Genomic DNA, 19048 nt, shown 5'->3' with positions numbered 1-19048 from the left:
TCTTTGTCTTTGTCATCGTGCTCATGTCCATACCGACAATCAACTCAAGAATGCTGTCGTTCTTCCCTACCTGCCAAATAGAGCCCCGATCGATACCTGCTTTGGTGACCATACAGACGATGGAGCGGAGCATGTCCTGACTCTTGTTCCGTCCACCCGCTGAACACTATCGATAGCTGCCTTGTTATCAATACCGACGATCACCTTAAGTGCCTTCTAACTATCGCTAACTTGCCAAACACATCTACGATTGATAGCTGCCTTGTTGACCATGCCCACGATCGTTCCAAGCGTCTCGTGACTCTCTTTCACCTTCTGAACACTCTCACGATCGATAGCCGTTAATAACAACGATTACATTAAGCACCTTCTGACCATCTATGATCTACCGAACACTCTCACGATCGATACCTGCCTTATTGTCGACACCGACGATCAACTTAGGCGCGTCGTCGTTTTCTTCTGCCTGCAAAACAAAGCAAGATACCTGCTTTGGTGACCATGCGAACAATTGAGTGAAGCATCTCTTAACTCTCATCGAGCACGCCCACGACACCTGCCTTGTGGTCGATACCGAAGACCACACTAAGCACCTTCTAGCTATCGTTGGTCTCCTAAACACATCCACGATCGATAGCTGCCTGGTTATCGATATCGGTGATTGCACCAAGCACCTTCTGATTATCGTTCACCTGCTGAACATTGCCACGATCAATACCTGCTTTGGTAACCATACATAAGATCGAGTGAAGCATCTCCTGACTCTCGTTCCGTTTAACTGTTGAACACTCCCACGATATCTGCCTTGTTATCGATACAGGCGATCACACCAAGTGCCTTCTGACTACTGTTCACCTGCTGAACACTGCCACGATTAATACCTGCCTTGCTGTCGATACCCGCTATCACATTAAACGTCTTCTGACTATCATTGACCTGCAACACACGTCCACGCACGATCACTTCTGTTGATCGCCACGGAGACAGCTTCACGACTTCTACATCAGCTTCTCACACTCTTTCTTTCACTTTCGCGCAAACAACTCTACCACAACACGGCCTTTTGCACCCTGTCTTTTCCCTGTCTAAGCACATCTTACACTCAAACCAAACACATCATCAATCATGCCTACCGATTGGAAGTCCCTAGAGACCCTTGAGCGTTTCATCGCTGCCCTCATCGCCTCCAACGGCGGTAAGGTGAGCAATTTTATCCCCACGATGTTCATAGATCTCTGCTAACTATGTTTACGGGTTGATAACCATGCTGTCGCCCGCTACTTCAACGACACATTTCATGCCGTCGAGAATCGCACTCGCGCCTACAAGAAGTCGGCTCTGGCCCTCATCAAAGAGGTCGAAGGCGCTGGACGCCTCGATAAGGACATGAAGTCCCAGGGCGCTCCCAAAAAGGTTCCTGCTACCCCCAAGAAGCCTTCTACCGCTACTCCCGGCTGTAAGTAACACTAGTTATCGATATTCCATCTTACTCCTCCCCATACTGACACACACATAGCGGCCAAGCGCGTCACCAAGCGCACTCCCAAGGTCTCCAAGTCAAAGGCCAGAGTGTCCGATGACTCGGACGACGACATGGCCGATGTCGGTACCGCCGCCAGCGCCGCCAACGACGAGGAGGTCTAAGGCAAGATCGCTATGGTCCACATCACCGTTACAGAGATATCGGTGCTCTAAACGATATCGGTAGTAGTTTTCTCGTAGCGAGAAACGGGTAGTCGTTCTCAAAAGTGACTTGATCAATGAAAAGTCGCATGTCTTGAGACACAATTTTCCTTTCCCATTCGTGTATGTTGTATTTGCTTGAGCGCGCGGATGCGGTAAGACAAAGTCGCGACTGCCACAAACGTGTTCGTTTTTCTCGGTGTAGAACATGTAAATGTCGAATCTTGCCCGAAAATGACCGACAAAATGTTGAGCAAGCGACTCTGGGCAACCCATTCTTTGTCCGAGAGATGCTCGACTCTTGCTATCGAAAGCACTGCATATACCTGACGTTGCCCTGCTTTTGAAAAACACTATGCCTTTTTACAGCTGTATAGCACACTGTACCTCACTGTCGAGAGTCGCTGCCCTAGTATACTTTGCCACATAGTCGAAGAAACACAATAAAATATCGAAAAATGTCGCAAAAATCCACTCTTTTCGTTCTCGATCCGCAGATATCCGAATCATTTGCATCCCAGAGTGCAGACAGACGCGGATGCGAATACTGCGAATACGGATATTCGCATTCCTGTAACACTTTTTATTTGCGCCATGTCAGATATTTGCTCGTCTCCCTGGAGGTGTGCTCGATTTTTGAAAACAATTGTGCATTTTTACGGCTGTATTTTGTGGTAGTCACTCTGGAGAGAGTACTGAATGAATTTTGATCTGACGGTGACCTGGCCACAATGTTCGAGGCAGGGCACATGTCCAGACCAGTGCTCTCAGCTGAGGTGTTTCGTGGGTTTGTAGTCTGTAAAAAGGCATGGTGATTTCGTGATTTTAAACCTGCGGCTGAGAGATGTCCAATCTCGGTACTCCCAGGGACGAGTGCTTGAATTCTGAAAATAACTGTGCCTTTCTACAGCCTAGTTATACGCGAGATGACGCGGAAGGAGTGCTGTTCAAAGATTGGTTCGAAGGTGACCTGGGGCTAGACCCGAGGCAGAGTATCTAAACAACAATAGTACTCCGAGCAGCAGTGCTCTGCATGGCTGTGGTCTGTAAAGATGCATGGTGTTTTTGTGATTTCGAGCTCTTGGTTGAGAGATGCTGAATTTTCACGCTCTCGGCGGATACTGCTGAAAGTTTAAAAAACACCTTGCCTTTTGAAAGCTTGATTTCTGCCATGCTGTGCATCTGCGAGATACTGATTATTGAGAGAAAAGTGTTTTGCGGTAGGAAAAGTCTAGATACTATACATCTATGAGCCGCCATGTGGGCGAGGGGACCTTTGACCACTGGGATCCAACAACAAATGTGGCTTGATGAAGCCTTCGTCGATCCTGGAGAACAAAGTGCCTGCGTCTTCTGTTGTAGCATTCATCAACTGACTGAACGCTCCACGAGCAGTAAGATGGCTTGACTCTGCTTGACCTGCCTCAATGGCTCTGGCATCAGCATATGGTGTCTGCTCATCAGTAGCCGAAGGAAAATTCTCCCGGAGTGGTGATCGCCTGGCTGATGGTGGCAAGTCGAGCCCTGATTCATCATCGTCAGACGCGTCTCCATTCTGGTCTGGGTAAAGCAGACCTTGTTCGGCCGCCGCCTGCTCCCGTGCGCTTCTACTGCTTGCTCTTCTGCCGAGTCCATCACCAGGACGGATCGGGGGGCTACTGGCATTGCTAGTGCTGTACAGAGCCGCTCTGTTTGATCTGCTCTCTGCTCGCGGTCTTCCATTTGCGACACTGGCCAGTGAGATACCCCCTGCCTGACTGGGTCGTGGCATGTGTCCAAAGCCAGCTCCACCTTTCTTAGTAAATGTTCCGCCAGATCCAGGCACGACCTCAATATCGAACTCATCATCGCTGTCAATCTCTTCTACCACTCCGGTCCGAATCTCTAGAATTTCGAGCATACGCGCCGTAGTTCCGCCGAAGATGATGACGGTCAACACTACAACAACTAACACCGTGGCTCGCAAAGCAAAACCATTGGGACCTTGAAGTCCGGCAGCTAGCGCCACACCGACAGCACCGCGGAGACCGGCCCAGTAAAGCATCATCTGATGATTTTTAGGAAGAACATCCGCCTCCTCACGACCAAGCTTGCGGGCTCTGTAGCGGATAAAGTAGTTGATAGCTTTCGATAGAGGGAAGACGGCGCAGTATCGAGCAACGCAAATCCCGACGACTGTGACGAGGATGAACAGGGGCTTGTATTCCAAGCCGGCTTCGGTGAAGAGCGATAGTCCAAGATAAATGAAAATAAAATTCTCCGACAGTTGAGCCATTACTTGGAAGAGGAATTTGGTCGTCAATTGAGTACGACGGGACATGTTGTGGTAGGCGTAATGTTTCATGCAGATACCGCAGAACAAAAGCGATACAATTCCTGGAGCGTCTTGTTAGTTGTGCTTTTTTTGGTATGACAATCGGCAAAACCTACCGGACATGTGAATGGCATTCGAGAAGAAGTAGCACGCGTAGGCAATGAGAACGATCAGACAGCTCTCGATCTTGGGGAAACGCCTGACCAAGGTGTACTTGAGCAACAGACTCGTGCCGATGCCGACGATCAAGCCAATCATCAAACTGCCGAAGAAGACCAGCAAGAAGACACCTATACTTTCGAACAAGCTCAATATGGTCAAGTGACCTTTTGCAGCGCCCTCTCTGTACTTTTGGGCAGTCTCGAACAGAACGATGGCAATAGCGTCGTTGAGAATCGACTCGCCAAAGATGACGGTGTAAAGTTGCGGGTCGACTTTGTAAGTGTTGAAGATGGCAAGAATGGTGACGGGGTCGGTGGCCGAGAGAGTTGCGCCAACAGAGATGGCCTCGACAAAGGTGATGTCCAGACCTTCGAGAGGGATACGGGTCCAAACGTACAAGATGAGGCCCAAGACCATGGCCGAGATGAAAGTACCGGCAAAGGCGAAAGTGAGAATTGTTCCAATATTGCGGAAGAAGTTCCCTTGATGCAGTTCATATCCCGAAGCTAGAATGATAGGTGGAAGAAGGAGGTTGAAGAAGAATTGGTAGTCGAAACTGACGGCTCCGAGCACAGATTGAGCAGCGGTAAGACGGAGGATCAGTCCAATGACCATTCCTAAACAGGAATCAGCGAACAGAATGTGTGAATGGCATGGAGTTGTGTAGCGCACCAGCGAAGATGGACAAGACAGTCTCGTGTACGGCCTGAATCTTTCTCGTTTGGAGCATGTAACTGGTGAAAAGGGCCACAATGAGCAGCATGATAAGGATAAATAGCGACCATGATGCGAAGATTTCTTTCTGGCCAGCCTCGGGCTCTGTCGCATCGTGTCAGTTGTCTGGGAGGGTGGTGCGGATGGTTGATGGGTGGATACCATCTGGATCGGCGTCTGCAGCCTCGCGTTCTGAAGCCTCAAAGTCAGCGGGTTGTCCGGATATGACTACAGGGAATGAGCGGCATACTGATGAGCTCAAAGACGGTGTCGCGCAGGATTGAAGCCATGTTGTCGATGGTAGTGGGGGGCAGGTCAACTGCCTTGCGAGATTGTTATCGCATATGAATATACGGAGGACTTTGTGACTAGGCACCGTCTGTTCACACTCGAGTGCAGCGCTTTCCAGAGATCCAACAGCACAGCGTGGGTGAAATGTCGAAAGAGTTGATAAGGCGTCCCCTTCTGCCTACGGACACTGGACAGCTTCCACTTTGGACAAGTTCAAGCACAGACAAGACAAGGAGACGGCACGCGGGAGAGCTGCGAGTGCGAGCGCGTCACGTCCCCACAAACTTTCTTCGGCCCGTTTGAAAGAATGGACGGGCCTGATCGCTCCTGCCTCCCCGTGTGCCAAACTATGTCACGCGTAATCAAGGCACAATGCTTCGTACTTTCCTCGATTACAGCAATACTCGTTGAAGCCGTTGTCTCGAACAGACTCTGCACGGCGATCGCCTAAGCCAGATAAAGGCTGTGGAATTCTACAGCTCGTGCCTGCCTTACATTCATCAAGAGGGAGAGCCAAAGTTAATCGCTGCTGCCAAACTCGCTCGGTGACCCTGACCTTCTTTGAAGTCGGAGCCTGAATCTTGAAATACGTCACGCTTAGCACAGAACGACGAGCGTGTGGTCGGACAAGCACATACCAACCAGATCAACCCGTACCTACATAAACGGAGGCATTGTCGCTGCGGTCACTTTCACGTAGAGCAGCGGTTCCTGGGCGAGCCAATCTGCCGAAAGCCTTTCCATCACAGCCAAAGACGCTAGTCAACCCTCGCGCTATCATTCGACCCTCCCTACCAACGTGCTCAGTGCTCACCTACCTGCCCTCGTGATCGCCATCCTACTTGTCAAGCTATTCTGATCGCTACCAACTCTCTTACATACCACCTGTCTCACCTTCCTTCCACAGCTTCTGTCCACCGCGACTATCCTCAGCAACCGTCGACCAAGTCTTTGTCCATCCAAATCGCATGTGAATAAGCACCCCGCAATCTGATAAACATCCAAACACCGCTGGCCAACCTCACCGCCTCTGTCGACCCATGTCGAATTACAGACCCGACAACCCCTCGCCTCGTCCGAGGGGCATCCTCAAGAATGCTTCGTACAATCGCGACTCTCAGGATGGCAGAACGAGCGCCTCTCTGGACATACAGAAAGAGCAGGAAGACCAGGATGAAACATCGCCCTTGATCAGGCCGCGTTCCGAGGGTGTTGAGTCTCCTCTGACCTTGTCTTCCATGCCGTCTCCTGAAGACTCGGACAACTGGAACGCTGGCAGTGGGGAAGAGACGAAGAGCAGCTGGTATCTGATCCTGCTGACCTTGTCAATCGGTGGTCTCCAGATCGCATGGTCTGTTGAGCTTTCCAACGGCTCGGTGAGTTCGCCTTCACTCCATTGCAAGGCCGGCTGAGACTAATCATACCATAGCCGTATCTACTCAGCCTAGGCATCAGCAAGTCCCTCCTAGCCTTCGTCTGGATTGCCGGCCCTCTGTCTGGTACACTGGTCCAGCCCTACGTCGGCATCAAGAGCGATAGATGTCGCTCGCGGTGGGGAAAGAGAAGACCGTTCATCGTCGGTGGCGCTCTAGCCACAATCATTTCTCTTGTCCTGCTGGCGTGGACCAAGGAAATTGTGCGAAACTTCTTTGCCCTATTCAAGGTTGGCGCAGAGTCCCAGACCGTCCATGTCGTTTCCATTGTCTGGGCCGTGAGCTTTATCTATATCCTCGACTTCTCCATCAATTGCAGTATGTCTCGCTCCTTGCTCGTCACCTGTCCTGCATCCATCTAACATACCGTCTCTCAGTCCAAGCTGCCATTCGCGCCTTCATAGTAGATAATGCTCCGACTCACCAGCAAAACGATGCAAATGCATGGGCTTCCCGTATGTCCGGATTCGGTAACATCTTGGGTTACCTCTCTGGCTACGTCAATTTACCCAAGTATGTTGGCTTCCTTGGAAACACACAGTTCAAGGTCCTCTGTATTATTGCTGTTCTAGCCTTGGCCATCACGGTGAGTATCTCTTGTCTGAGCATCCAAGAACGGGATCCTAGACTGGAAGGCAACCCGCCACCGCAAAAGGCAGGTGTCTTGTCGTTCTTTGTCGAGCTCTACCGCTCTATGAAGCGCTTGCCTCCGCAGGTACGAAAGGTCTGCGCTGTTCAATTCTTTGCCTGGATCGGCTGGTTTCCCTTTCTGTTCTACATCACCACCTACATCGGTGAGATCTACGTTGAGCCATACTTTATCGAGAACCCGCACATGTCGCCCAAGGAGATCGATGCCACTTGGGAACGTGCAACTCGTATCGGCACCTTCGCGCTCTTGATCTTCGCATTCACGAACTTGGCTGCAGCAGTCATCCTGCCGTTGTTGATCGCTCCTGGTTTCGAGCCACCGTCACCCCAACCTCATACTCCACTCACGCCTCATGCCTACACTCCCACAACTCCTCGCTCTTTGACTGGCAGCGATTACTTCGCATACACTCCGCAGCATTCCACAAGCAAGCTGAACCTGTCCGGGCCTAACCGATGGGAACGCATCAAGAGTCGCATGCCATCCGTGCAGATGAGGGCTTTCACGCTCCGCCGCGCCTGGATCCTCTCGCACTTGCTCTTCGCGGGCGCTACATTCTTGACCTTCTTCGTCCATGACACGACTACAGCTACCGTTCTTGTTGCCTTCATCGGTATTCCTTGGGCACTCAGCAACTGGGCTCCTTTCGCGCTCATCGCTGCCGAGATCTCAAAGCGTGAAGCCATCCGTCGTAACCAGATTCCCGCCCCAGCCACCGCTGAAGGTGCGGCTTTGGCTAACGGTGGCGACCCAGCTGAAGGTGCTGATCAAGCCGGAGTCATTCTCGGTATCCACAATGTCGCGATCGCTGCACCTCAAGTCATTGCGACGCTTGTTTCGAGTGCAATCTTTAAGGCATTGCAGAAGCCTCGTGGTACACCAGGCGACGACAGTGTGGCCTGGGTGTTAAGATTCGGCGGTCTTGCTGCGCTCGTTGCCGCCTATCTGACCACGCGAATCGCAGAAGAAGGCGAGGAGGAGGAACAGCTCTAGATCTTGGACACAACTGTACATTTGAAGCCTTTCTTCTGAGGTCACGCACTGATGTCTTAGGGGAGTTGGCCGGTTTGTTTTTCGAAGTACCTTCTCATTCAATTCTGTTCTCTTCGTTACTACTCATACCCTTTATCCCTGAATCACTACATAGCACATGACAACGAAGGAATGATACATGAACATCCACAATATTAGAAGAAAAATAATCTCGAGAACACCAAAAGGATACGGATCTCTCACATCAGCGAGCCACAACCACAGCAACGTGATCTCTAGACGTGAAATCGCGGCTTGCTCAGTTCCTCGAAACCAATCACGCACACTCTTGTTTGCAAAGTTCTTACTGCGACTCCCCATTCTCTCGCGCACATCATAGTCTGGCCTTGATTGTGGTTGGCTGCATCTCCTCTTCGACTCGGTTTCGAGATCAAGTTGCAGTTCTTATCTCACTCCGTCCCAGACTCTTCTTCTCTTCCTCTCTCCGCTCCTGCTCTCGTCTTTCACTCGACGCTTTCCAACTCGGCGCTTTCCAGCTCGACGCTTTCTCACTCCAAGCTCCTCTATCTACTCTCCTCTCATCCTACTTCTCTCCTCTTTACTTCTTTGACATCTCCTCTCACCCTCTTCTTCTATCATCACCAGCTCTTGTCTTCGAGACACGTCCACATCACATCTCTCACGCGCACCTTACCACAACAAAGAACAATCGCCAACATGGTTGTCAAGTGGACCCCCGACAAGGACTCGTTCATCCTGAACCACCTCCTTACCAGCTCCAGCATCAAGATCGATGCTTCCGTCCTCGACGAAATGATCGCTGCCTGGCGTAAGTCTTCAATCTTCTTCACTTTTATATTGCGCCCAGAATTTTGCTAACGCAATCCAGCCGAGTCGTTTGGAGACAAGCCTACCAAGAAGGCCTTCACTGAGTAAGTCATACTACCCCTCTTTTACGGTCTCTCCTTGGACGAAATCTCGAACCTGAAAAGCACTTTGTATTGCGACAGGCTAGATCGTAGCCTCCACTTGACCTTGGAGCGGCACTTCATTACTCGACGAAGAAATCATACTTATTTATCTTTTCTCTTACAGGCACTTCGCCAAAGTCCGCAAGAACAACAAGGGCCTCGCTGGTGGTGGCTCTCCCGCCCCTTCCACCCCCTCCGGTGGCATCATCAAGAAGAAGACTCCCGCCTCCAAGACACCTGCAAAGCGCAGAAAGGCCAAGAACGCCATCGACTCTGAGGACGACGACAAGGCTCCTCCCACCAAGACCCCCACCAAGCGCAAGAAGACCCTCGCTGTCTCTTCTGAAGATGCCGAGGATGAGGACATGGACAACGAGGTTTCTGATCTGGGCATCAAGGTCAAGGCTGAGCCTGAGGACGAAGAGGAAAGTCCTTCCAAGAAGCCTGCTCTTCGTGGTGTCAGTGTTCCTAAGTATGCTGAGAGCGAGGGAGAGGCTAGTCATGCCAGTGGTGCTGATGACGCTGATGACTACAAGGAGGTTGAGGTTGACGCTGGAGCTGAGATGGAGATTTGAGCTCTCGACGAATTGACTCTCAAACTTCATCAATGCCGCTCGAGACTTATCAAGCTGCTTTGAGGTTTACTCGAGCAACGACGAAGATGAAGATGTATACATAGCAAGGCTACGAGAGACTTGTTACAGTCTTGCCCCAGGCCGGCGGAGAACAGCCCTTTATCGAAACAAAATCACATCTACCCTTGACTTTTCTGATACATGATTACACTCTTGAGTTTTCTGATATCTGTAGTGTAGCTCTCAGTCCCGACTATGAGGGCCCATTCCTTTGCGCTTCGACGACCTTGAGAGTCATACGTGCATGGCATAATTTGGTTGGCATAGAAGCTGGGTGAAGAGGAGCTGATGGTGTGAATGGCTTAGATGATCTTTGTTTTTCCTTATCTCTCACTATGTACTCGCAGTATGTCATGTTTTCGTGATTCGTCGGCATGTCCTCTCCACTTTGGCAGCTCTTGATTCCCATAACTTCGTCTGCAAATTTTTCCTTGTCTCTCTGTTTGCGGTTATGTAATCTCCTCAGCGGCTAATGGCTCTGCAAGTCGTTCATAGACGTCTCGTCGATCAGGAAACATGCTCCCGAATAATCAGGCCAAACTACAGCGCGTGTGATATGGCCAGACGTCAAGAGGAGAAGGCTTTCGGAAAACAAATACGCGATCTCACACGTCGAGCTTTGGAGCAGTTGTACTCAACCCTTGAGAAGGTCCACGCATCGACGACCGATCTTGTCGAATCGTCTCCAGCATCTCCAAAAGCGTGCGGGTTCAAGGTGAAGCAAGCGTGAGATATTACTGATAGTTTGCGTGCTCGATTTGGCCTGTACAGAGGGAAAATCATCAGTTCATCACATCTTCGATTGTGTCTCACGAGGAAATCACATACCATTTCCATAGAATCTGTCTCCGTTCGATCTTCATCATCAGCCCTCAGAAGCTCTTCTGGCGTGAGTTCATGTCTGAGTGGACTGCCTCCTGAGACTGGCTTGGCCCTCTTGAGCTGCTTGCGCTTTTTGCGTTTGGGAAACTCCAGACGTGTCCTTCTCTGCAGAAGGAGGCCTCTTCTCGACTTGGAATGGCAAGGTCCGCAAACTTGTTCGGAGCGTAAGACAACGTCTGAGCAGCTCCTGCAGTTGGCTTTGGAGACAAGTCTCAGTGTTGATGGTTGCGAGTGTGATGGAGAGTGAATTTCGGTTCGTGGACTGGGTTGGTCTATGCTGGCCGGGGACGATCGAGACACTCTAGTCTTGCGAGGGCTTCGGGCGAGGCTTCTACCTCTGTTTGAGCTTTCTGTATCGGTCCCGCTGCTTACGTCGCTACTGTCGATTTTGGTCTTGTGCTTCTTCTTGCTCTTGCCGGTCATCTTTGTGATCCAGAAAGTGCTGCGGCAGGTAGAGCGGTAGAAGTGCGCAAGATGGTTGCAAGAATAGTGGAAGGTAACTGTGTTACACATGGCATGCAGTGTGTTTGGTAAATCGATGAGATGATCAAAAGTCGCGAGATGGCAATGAATTGGCGAATGTAGTGAGGGCGCGGCGAGATCGTTGCAAAGAATGCAAAGTTGCCGCATGCAAATGGTCGAGTGACGACGGAAATATCGTTGATGTTGTTGCCAATTATGATTGGGCCCAAGGGCGTCCCTTCCTTGGAAGCTACCTGTATTAATGCATCAACATGTTCCTACTGCTTGATTTGAGTCCCGGATCTGTTATCAGACTAGCATCGTTGTCTCATGCTCAATCAAAGCTACTGTTGAGGTAGGCTCTTCCCTGCCTCCAACCGTCCTCAAAGATCATGTCCCCGGGTCGAAAGGCGATCCAGAAGGATGCAACACATGTCTTCCCAAAAGTCAAGAGACAAAGAAGCTTACTCACAAGACAATGTACGGTTTGACGTGGGAAGAGGAGTGTATTTTACATGATCGACTTTGTTGAAACCCGCACACCTGGCGACTAAAATTCTGTACACGCCATGTCCCTATGTATCTTGGTTGTCTCTATACACTCTAGGAGGCACCGAGACCGCTGTGAGGGTCCTCGGCAGCACTCCTGTCAGATTCAGAATCAGAGTTACGGTTTTGGGGACGGCTGAGAGCCTCAAAGTTGCCTATAGTTTGTCAGTCGAATGTGTCAGGTCTTGGATGATTCGAGACTTGTCTTACGCTGAACAAGATTGAGACGACTCTGGTTGGAGCCGTCTTGAGTTTGGAAGGTGTCCATACGAGCGTCGGCTTCGATGTACATGAGAGTGCTAGACAGGATCAGCATGATGGACGGGCATGTGGTGGAGGGCAAACAGTTACCCCTTGGGCAAGCTCAAGAGCAGGTCTCTGCCAGGGCCCTCTGCGAAACTGGCGACTCTGAACCAGCTGGTCTGTCTCTCGCCGTTCTCGTTCTTAGGGCCACCCTTGACACCAAGAGCATATCTCACGAGCTCGCGTCCAGTGGATGTGGGAGTGAGCTCAGGCTGGTCGGCGAGACGGCCGATGAGCTGCATGCGGGCTAGCGAGTGGGCGGGCGAGGTCGAGAAGGCGCGAGCGCCATTGAGGACGCGAGGGGCAGAGCGAGCGGCGAACATTTTGATGTGATTCGATGTTTGTCGGAGATTCTTGATGAAGCTGTCGAGCTGTCGGGCCTGGAGGACGCGACGTGACCGCCAAGCGTCAATCAACCAACGCCGACCGCGATGACATGCTTCTATACCATCGGTACGGACCATGTCCCGAGCTTCATCGTCTTCTACGACTCGCCGCACAATGACACAATCATAATCCGACTACAAACCCATGGCATACGACCCTACCGGCGGCTATGCTGCTGCCGCGACGAACCTCCCTGACTCCTTCGACCCCTCGTTGCCCGTCTTCGATGTACAACGAGTGCAGCTTCGCTTCGACATATCCTCGGACTTTGTCGCTGCCCAGGTCGCCAACAACGTCCTGATCCTCGCTCTCTCTACTGGCCGCATCCTGCGTTTCGATCTTGACAGTCCTGAGGATATCGACGACATTGACCTTCCCAAGAAGCCTTCGGAGATTGGTGTCATCCGTCGACTATTCTTGGACCCTTCGGCCTCCCACCTCGTCATCTCTACCACTCAGGGCGAGAACTACTATCTGCACACCCAATCACGGACCCCGAAAGCATTGGCTCGTCTCAAGGGCGTACAAATCGAGTCCATCGCTTGGAACCCTTCCCAGCCCACCGCCTCCACCAGAGAGATCCTGATAGGTGCATCCGATGGCAACATCTACGAGACATATATCGAGCCTAGCGCTGAGTTCTACAGAAGAGAGGAAAAGTACTTGAAGACTTTATACAATGTTCAAGATGGTCCAGTCGTTGGTCTGGCTGTTGATATTTCCTCGGATACTCGTAGTGTCCTTGTAGCTACACCTACCAAGCTCCTGCTCTTTGTGGGAAGAGGCGGCCGTCAAGATAGTGGCTCAATTTATCCCAGGCTGCTTGAGCGAGAGACGCCTGTGATACACCATCTCAAGGATGCAACATCGGGCCCCTCGACTTTGGTCACCATATCTGAACCAGCAGATGCATCGCCGTCTGAATCGGCGCAGGAGAATGTGTTTGCTTGGCTTAACTCTCACGGTGTGTTCCATGGTGATTTCGCTGTTGTGGTTCAGAACGCAGAAGCCAGCCCATTTTCGGCAGCAAAATTGTTGCCCAAGTCGGTAATTCCTCCTTCCCAGACATCCGGAGGCCGAAACAACCCCACCCTAGGACCCATATCATCAATAGCATTGACGCAATTCCATGTCCTCCATCTAGTCGAGGGTCGTGTTGTCGCGATCAACAGACTTGATGGCAGCTTGGTCTACGATCAGCTTGTTCTGGAACCTGGCAATGCACCGCTTGGTCTTTATGCCGATCACAAAAAGAATACATACTGGCTATTTACTCAGCGAGAGATTTTTGAAGTCGTTGTCACAGACGAAGCCAGAGATGTATGGAAGATCATGCTGAGGAACGAGCAATTCGATGCAGCATCACGCTATGCCAAATCCGCCGCTCAAAAAGATGCCGTGGCCACTGCTTCTGGAGATCACCTCGTCTCAAGGAGGCGCTTCTCGGAAGCTGCTGCCGTGTATGGCAGGAGCACAAAGCCATTTGAAGAAGTCGCACTTACCTTCATCGATCAAGGAGAACAAGACGCTCTCAGAAAGTACCTTTTAACAAAGCTTTCCATACTCAAGAAATCGTCGACGATGCAGAGAATAATGGTCGCGAGTTGGCTGGTCGAACTCTTCATGGCTAAGCTCAATCTCTTAGATGACACCATCTCGGCAAAAGCAGAACTTTCAGAAGCGGCTCCAATCGCCAACGTGCAAGAAGACCTTCCCTCGATGCGCCGCGAATTTCGGGAGTTCGTCTCAAAGTTCAAATCCGACCTGGACAGAAAGACGACCTATGAGTTGATCAGCAGTCACGGGCGAGAAGAAGAGCTGCTCTACTTTGCTAACGTCATCGACGACTATAACTATGTCTTGTCTTATTGGGTGCAGAGAGAACGATGGCAGGAGGCCATGTCTGTTCTCAAGAAACAAACAGATCCCGAGATCTTCTATCAGTATAGCAGTGTCCTAATGACACATGTTGCTGTTGACCTCGTAGAAGTCATGATGCGCCAAAACAATCTGGAAGCTAACAAACTTATACCCGCTCTGCTCAACTACAACAAGACAGCAGACGTTCCTTTAAGCCAAGTAAGAATAGAAAACAATTCGGTGCAAAAGCTTTACTAACCAGCTTCCAGAATCAAGCCGTCCGCTATCTCCAGTTCTGTATCAATCAGCGCCACTCGACAGAGACCGCAGTTCACAATACTGTGGTCTCAATCTACGCAGCACATCCTACCCAAGATGAAACTGCCCTCTTCCAATATCTCACAACACAAAGTGCATCCCACGAGCAGAACTATGATGCGGATTTTGCTCTACGTCTTTGCATTGCCCACCAGCGTGTTCAATCATGTGTGCACATCTACTGCACCATGGACCAATATGCACAAGCCGTGGATATGGCACTGAAACATGATCAGGTGGATCTTGCTGCGAATGTTGCCGACCGACCTGGAAATGACCCTGCCCTTCGCAAGAAGTTGTGGTTGAAGGTTGCTAAAAAGGTCATTGGTCAAAGTAAAGGCATTAAAGCCGCCATGGAGTTCCTTAAGCGCTGCGAGTTGTTGCGCATAGAAGACTTGATTCCCTTCTTCCCAGACTTCGTGGTCATTGACGACTTCAAAGAGGAGATCTGCGCCGCCCTCGAGGAATACTCACGACAGATCGAAGGGCTGAAACGAGAGATGGACGAAAGCGCGAACACTGCGCAGCACATCAAGGAGGACATTAAATCCCTCGATCAGAGATATGCAATTGTCGAGCCTGGTGAGAAGTGTTGGAGCTGCAGGCTTCCTCTGTTGATGCGCCAGTTCTTCGTGTTCCCCTGTCAACACTCTTTCCATGCTGATTGCCTTGGCAAGATGGTGCTTCAGAGTGTCGGAATGGGTAAAAGTAAGCGCATCAAGGAGCTGCAGACCGAGGTCGGACGAGCGGTTGTCACAGGCAAGAAACGAGAACGCATGGTCAAGGAATTGGATGCCCTTGTTGCAGGCGCTTGGTAAGTCTGATTCCGCTAGATTAACGTGCAGCTTGCTAACCAACCGCTAGTGTACTGTGCAGTGAAATGGCAGTCAAGCGCATCGACGAACCCTTTGTGACTGCTACCGACAACAAGAATGAGTGGACCATCTGAACACGGGATGCCTAATCCGCACAACCTGAGAACACTTACCGATACCTCTGTATACAATGTAGTTTCCAACTGCTATTTGGCGTCACATCACCGATGCAGTCATTTCCTTCGTCGCAAGTGCAAGATACCGTATTCACCGAAACTTTTTCATGCTCAGGCCTCAGATGAGTGTATTCATAAGCTCAGTCAAGGTAGGGTTGACAGAGGTGCGTGCAAGTAAGCTTCTCGAGGCTCGTCTCACGCATTCTGCCAAGTGTCTTGGTGACTTGGTGTGTCGATACATGCACGAAGCTTAGAGACGTTCAGGTACCAAGGGCAACCAACATATCAGATCCACTCAATATCGTGTGCGGTGTTTTGTTAAGGAGGATCGGCGCTATAGAGATATTTTGAATGCTGGATATCAAGTCATTGCGACAAACACTTCTCCACCACGTTTTGGCGTGAGGTTTTCACAGACTCACATGTTTGTGCCGATTCGACTATCGAGTATCTCAATGCAGAAAAATCTTTCTGCATCACATGCGTGATCGTCGTTTATACCAGATTTCGGCCGACGGTACTAACTCCTCTGCCGTTCAGTCGGTTCCGACGGCTTCGGCGCTCCCGACGATGGCCTTGACTCGCACGCCCCTGTCAAAGCAATCGGCCCGAACGAATTCGGTATCACCCGGGGGTGGGATGCCAGAGAATCATTCGGAGACCCCAAGCTGCTCCAGCGGAAAAGAGTGGTGCTCGGTGGAGAATGGCGACGCGCCCCGCTACAAATCCCCCAGGCGGCTAAACTCGATCTCCAGTTCAAATTTATGTCTTTACGAAAGCCACGCTGTCATGGGGATATCCGGAGTGAGGCGGATGATCTCTCCAGTCTGAAGTGTGGTGCTCTTCTGCAGAGAGACAAAGGTGATGCTCATCTCAGATGTGTCGCGTGCTACTTGCTTTATGTCTCTCTCTAGCAGCGCGACGTGGAATGATATCAGGGTAGACGCCACAGCCAATTGTATTGGTCGACGATGCTTGTGCGCAAGCCAACCGCGGGCAAGGCGTATTTTGTCAACTTGGCGCGATGACGCCTCGGTCGGCAAGGTCTTATTTTTCGGGTTTTACGGTGCACCATGTAACGTCGTATGAAGGAACGAGTTAACGGAAACAATCCCTATTATTGATTTTGCTCGTCGTCATCGATCCAGGGTCTCGTGAGCATTCGGGCTTGTTAACTTGTTATGCATAGAATCCTTCGACGGTATCAATAATCTGCTCGTCAGAGTTACTGTCCTGACAGAACGAACTCAAGTTCTCCATGGGGTCTCTATGTTTTGAACGCAGGCAAGGACTTGGATGCCGTGTCAAAGCACTCAAACTAAAGCCATGTGGGTCCTCGGTGACCGGGCGATGTTCAAGTTGGAGGCAGGGCTTCATGGTCGCTGAGCCGCTCAGAGCGATCCGCGCGAATCAGTCCATCTAGTGTAAGTGCCCGAGTCCGCTCCTGCTGTGTGACATCATGCCCCTTCGTCCACCACGCTTGAATTTTGAACGGCCATATAAAGACAGCAGGATCGTCCCCTGTATGCCTTCCCCAGCATCTTTCCCCCTCCCCCGGCCTCCCCAGTATTCACCTGACGGTTTTGTTTGGCCGTCAGACATCCTGAATACAAATACATCCTTTGAGACACACTACGCTCGTCGCTGGTGTCATCATTGCTACACCTAATATTATTCCAGCCATATAATTTTCAACATGGCAGGCATGTTTGAGAACGAAAAGGTCGACAACCCCGAGTCGTCCGATCCCTCGATCGAACGCAGAGTCGACAACTCCGAAGTACCCAGCCGCAAGAAGGAAGGAGGCAATGGGATCGACAACAGCGACAAGATCATTCTAACAGAAGATGATTGCTACGAAGAACTCGGCTTCTGCTTTCCTACCTGGAAGAAATGGACGATTCTATCAGTCATCTTCATCGTCCAGGTCTCGATGAACTTCAACACCAGTCTTTACAGCAACGCCATCACTGGCATGACTGAAGAGTTCAACATCAGCGCTCAGGCTGCTCGTTGTGGTGCCATGATCTTCCTCGTGCTTTACGCCTTTGGTTGTGAACTTTGGGCACCCTGGTCTGAAGAGCTCGGAAGATGGCCTATCCTCCAGCTCAGTTTGTTCCTTGTCAACATTTGGCAGATTCCTGTCGCTCTTGCACAAAACTTCGGAACCGTCATGGCCGGCCGTGCTCTTGGCGGTCTGTCATCTGCCGGTGGTTCCGTCACCCTTGGTATGGTTGCCGATATGTGGGAGTCCGATGAACAACAATATGCTGTTGCTTTCATCGTCTTCTCTTCCGTTGGTGGTTCCGTCCTTGGTCCCGTCGTCGGTGGCTTTGTTGAGCAATATGCTCAATGGAGATGGAACATCTGGATCCAGTTGATCTTCGGTGGCTTCGTTCAAGCTCTTCACTTCTTCCTCGTCCCCGAAACCCGTACCAGCTGTATGCTCGACAAGATCGCAAAGAAGCGCCGTAAGGCTGGAGAGACCAACGTCTACGGTCCTACCGAGCTCATCCCTTGGAAGGATCGTTTCTCTGCAAAGGAGATCATTCAAACATGGATCCGTCCTTTCAAGATGTTCCTCACCGAGCCCATCGTTCTTACCCTATCGCTTCTCTCTGGTTTCAGTGACGCTCTGATCTTCATGTTCCTGCAGTCATACGCTCTTGTCTACGACCAATGGGGCTTCTCTGCTTACCAGGTCGGTCTTGCATTCCTGCCTCTCCTCATTGGATACTTCATCGCCTGGTTCTCCTTCTTCCCTGCTATCGCCCGTAACAAGAGACAACGTCGCGAGAACCCCAACGACGAACACGCTCAGTACGAGTCGCGTCTCTGGTGGCTCCTCTACACTGTTCCGTGTCTGCCCATTGGTCTGATCGGCTTCGCATGGACCAGCGGAGGCCCACCGATCCACTGGATCGGATCCATGGTCTTCAGTGCCATCATTGGTATCGCCAACTACTCGATCTACATGGCCACTATCGACTACATGATCTGTGCCTACGGTCCTTACTCGGCCTCTGCCACTGGCGGTAACGGATGGTCTCGTGATTTCCTTGCCGGTGTGTTGACCGTACCCGCTACCCCATTCTACCAAAACATTGGTGGTGAGCACCACCTTGAGTACGCCTCGACCATCTTGGCTTGTATCGCTCTCCTCCTTGTCGTTTCTGTTTATGTCATTTACTGGAAGGGACCTGTTCTCCGCAAGCGTTCACCATTCGCCCAGCAATTGTCTTCTGCTCGCGAGGAGCATGGTGGAAGGAGAGCTTCTGCTATCTACGGACCCAGCAGAAACAACTCCATGACTGCTTCGGTCAAGTCTAAAGCATCAAACAGACAGTCCGTCTAGATCTAGAATGAGGACTTGTGTAACATTATAATGACCTGTTTTTATTTGTTTGCCCATCAAAGACTAGATACCCATAATCAATCTTACTATATT

General features: G+C 50.9%; 7 protein-coding genes across 7 annotated transcripts; 5 read left to right on the top strand and 2 right to left on the bottom strand.

Moving 5' to 3' along the window:
• Positions 1-1125: 1125 nt before the first annotated feature.
• Positions 1126-1644, top strand: AUEXF2481DRAFT_27959 (uncharacterized protein; the record flags this gene model as incomplete). Its single annotated transcript, XM_013489860.1, has 3 exons — positions 1126-1200; positions 1309-1456; positions 1517-1644. 3 exons carry the CDS (start codon positions 1126-1128, stop codon positions 1642-1644), a joined length of 351 nt encoding a protein of 116 aa, XP_013345314.1.
• A 1017-nt stretch (positions 1645-2661) lies between these two features.
• Positions 2662-5059, bottom strand: AUEXF2481DRAFT_615111 (uncharacterized protein). Its single transcript, XM_013490106.1, has 3 exons — positions 4832-5059; positions 4114-4776; positions 2662-4059 (listed from the first exon to the last, which is right to left on the bottom strand). The coding sequence occupies exons 1-3, from the start codon at positions 4920-4922 to the stop codon at positions 2930-2932; spliced, it is 1884 nt and encodes a 627-aa protein (XP_013345560.1). The 5' UTR covers positions 4923-5059; the 3' UTR covers positions 2662-2929.
• Positions 5060-6204: 1145 nt separating this feature from the next.
• AUEXF2481DRAFT_27957 (uncharacterized protein) lies at positions 6205-8242 on the top strand (the record flags this gene model as incomplete). The annotated part of the gene is made up of 3 exons (XM_013489859.1): positions 6205-6540; positions 6594-6915; positions 6975-8242. The coding sequence occupies 3 exons, from the start codon at positions 6205-6207 to the stop codon at positions 8240-8242; spliced, it is 1926 nt and encodes a 641-aa protein (XP_013345313.1).
• A 717-nt stretch (positions 8243-8959) lies between these two features.
• On the top strand, positions 8960-9788 carry AUEXF2481DRAFT_3516 (uncharacterized protein; the record flags this gene model as incomplete). Its single annotated transcript, XM_013489764.1, has 3 exons — positions 8960-9071; positions 9132-9174; positions 9338-9788. 3 exons carry the CDS (start codon positions 8960-8962, stop codon positions 9786-9788), a joined length of 606 nt encoding a protein of 201 aa, XP_013345218.1.
• Positions 9789-11419: 1631 nt separating this feature from the next.
• AUEXF2481DRAFT_38234 (uncharacterized protein) lies at positions 11420-12406 on the bottom strand. Its single transcript, XM_013489930.1, has 3 exons — positions 12093-12406; positions 11952-12040; positions 11420-11896 (listed from the first exon to the last, which is right to left on the bottom strand). Exons 1-3 carry the CDS (start codon positions 12365-12367, stop codon positions 11796-11798), a joined length of 465 nt encoding a protein of 154 aa, XP_013345384.1. The 5' UTR covers positions 12368-12406; the 3' UTR covers positions 11420-11795.
• An 84-nt stretch (positions 12407-12490) lies between these two features.
• AUEXF2481DRAFT_614049 (uncharacterized protein) lies at positions 12491-15696 on the top strand. Its single transcript, XM_013490105.1, has 2 exons — positions 12491-14510; positions 14561-15696. The coding sequence occupies exons 1-2, from the start codon at positions 12576-12578 to the stop codon at positions 15425-15427; spliced, it is 2802 nt and encodes a 933-aa protein (XP_013345559.1). The 5' UTR covers positions 12491-12575; the 3' UTR covers positions 15428-15696.
• Positions 15697-17305: 1609 nt separating this feature from the next.
• On the top strand, positions 17306-18955 carry AUEXF2481DRAFT_63882 (uncharacterized protein; the record flags this gene model as incomplete). Its single annotated transcript, XM_013490019.1, has 1 exon — positions 17306-18955. One exon carries the CDS (start codon positions 17306-17308, stop codon positions 18953-18955), a length of 1650 nt encoding a protein of 549 aa, XP_013345473.1.
• Positions 18956-19048: the final 93 nt, after the last annotated feature.

Source organism: Aureobasidium subglaciale, assembly GCF_000721755.1.
Source record: "Aureobasidium subglaciale EXF-2481 unplaced genomic scaffold scaffold_6, whole genome shotgun sequence".
Lineage (NCBI taxonomy): Eukaryota > Fungi > Ascomycota > Dothideomycetes > Dothideales > Saccotheciaceae > Aureobasidium > Aureobasidium subglaciale.
The sequence above is the reverse complement of the archived record's forward strand: the minus strand, read 5'-3'. Positions and strand labels throughout refer to the sequence as shown.

Bases quoted from the DNA above. Each gene is read 5' to 3' on its own strand.
- AUEXF2481DRAFT_614049 (XM_013490105.1), top strand. From the start codon at position 12,576: ATGGCATACGACCCTACCGGCGGCTATGCTGCTGCCGCGACGAACCTC. The intron at 14,511-14,560 runs GTAAGAATAGAA...ACCAGCTTCCAG, and splicing joins CAGACGTTCCTTTAAGCCAA to AATCAAGCCGTCCGCTATCT.
- AUEXF2481DRAFT_615111 (XM_013490106.1), bottom strand. From the start codon at position 4,922: ATGCTGCTCATTGTGGCCCTTTTCACCAGTTACATGCTCCAAACGAGA. The intron at 4,777-4,831 runs GTGCGCTACACA...ATTCCTGTTTAG, and splicing joins TGTCTTGTCCATCTTCGCTG to GAATGGTCATTGGACTGATC. The intron at 4,060-4,113 runs GTAGGTTTTGCC...AAGACGCTCCAG, and splicing joins GAATGCCATTCACATGTCCG to GAATTGTATCGCTTTTGTTC.
- AUEXF2481DRAFT_38234 (XM_013489930.1), bottom strand. From the start codon at position 12,367: ATGTTCGCCGCTCGCTCTGCCCCTCGCGTCCTCAATGGCGCTCGCGCC. The intron at 12,041-12,092 runs GTAACTGTTTGC...GATCCTGTCTAG, and splicing joins CTCTTGAGCTTGCCCAAGGG to CACTCTCATGTACATCGAAG. The intron at 11,897-11,951 runs GTAAGACAAGTC...GACAAACTATAG, and splicing joins TCGTCTCAATCTTGTTCAGC to GCAACTTTGAGGCTCTCAGC.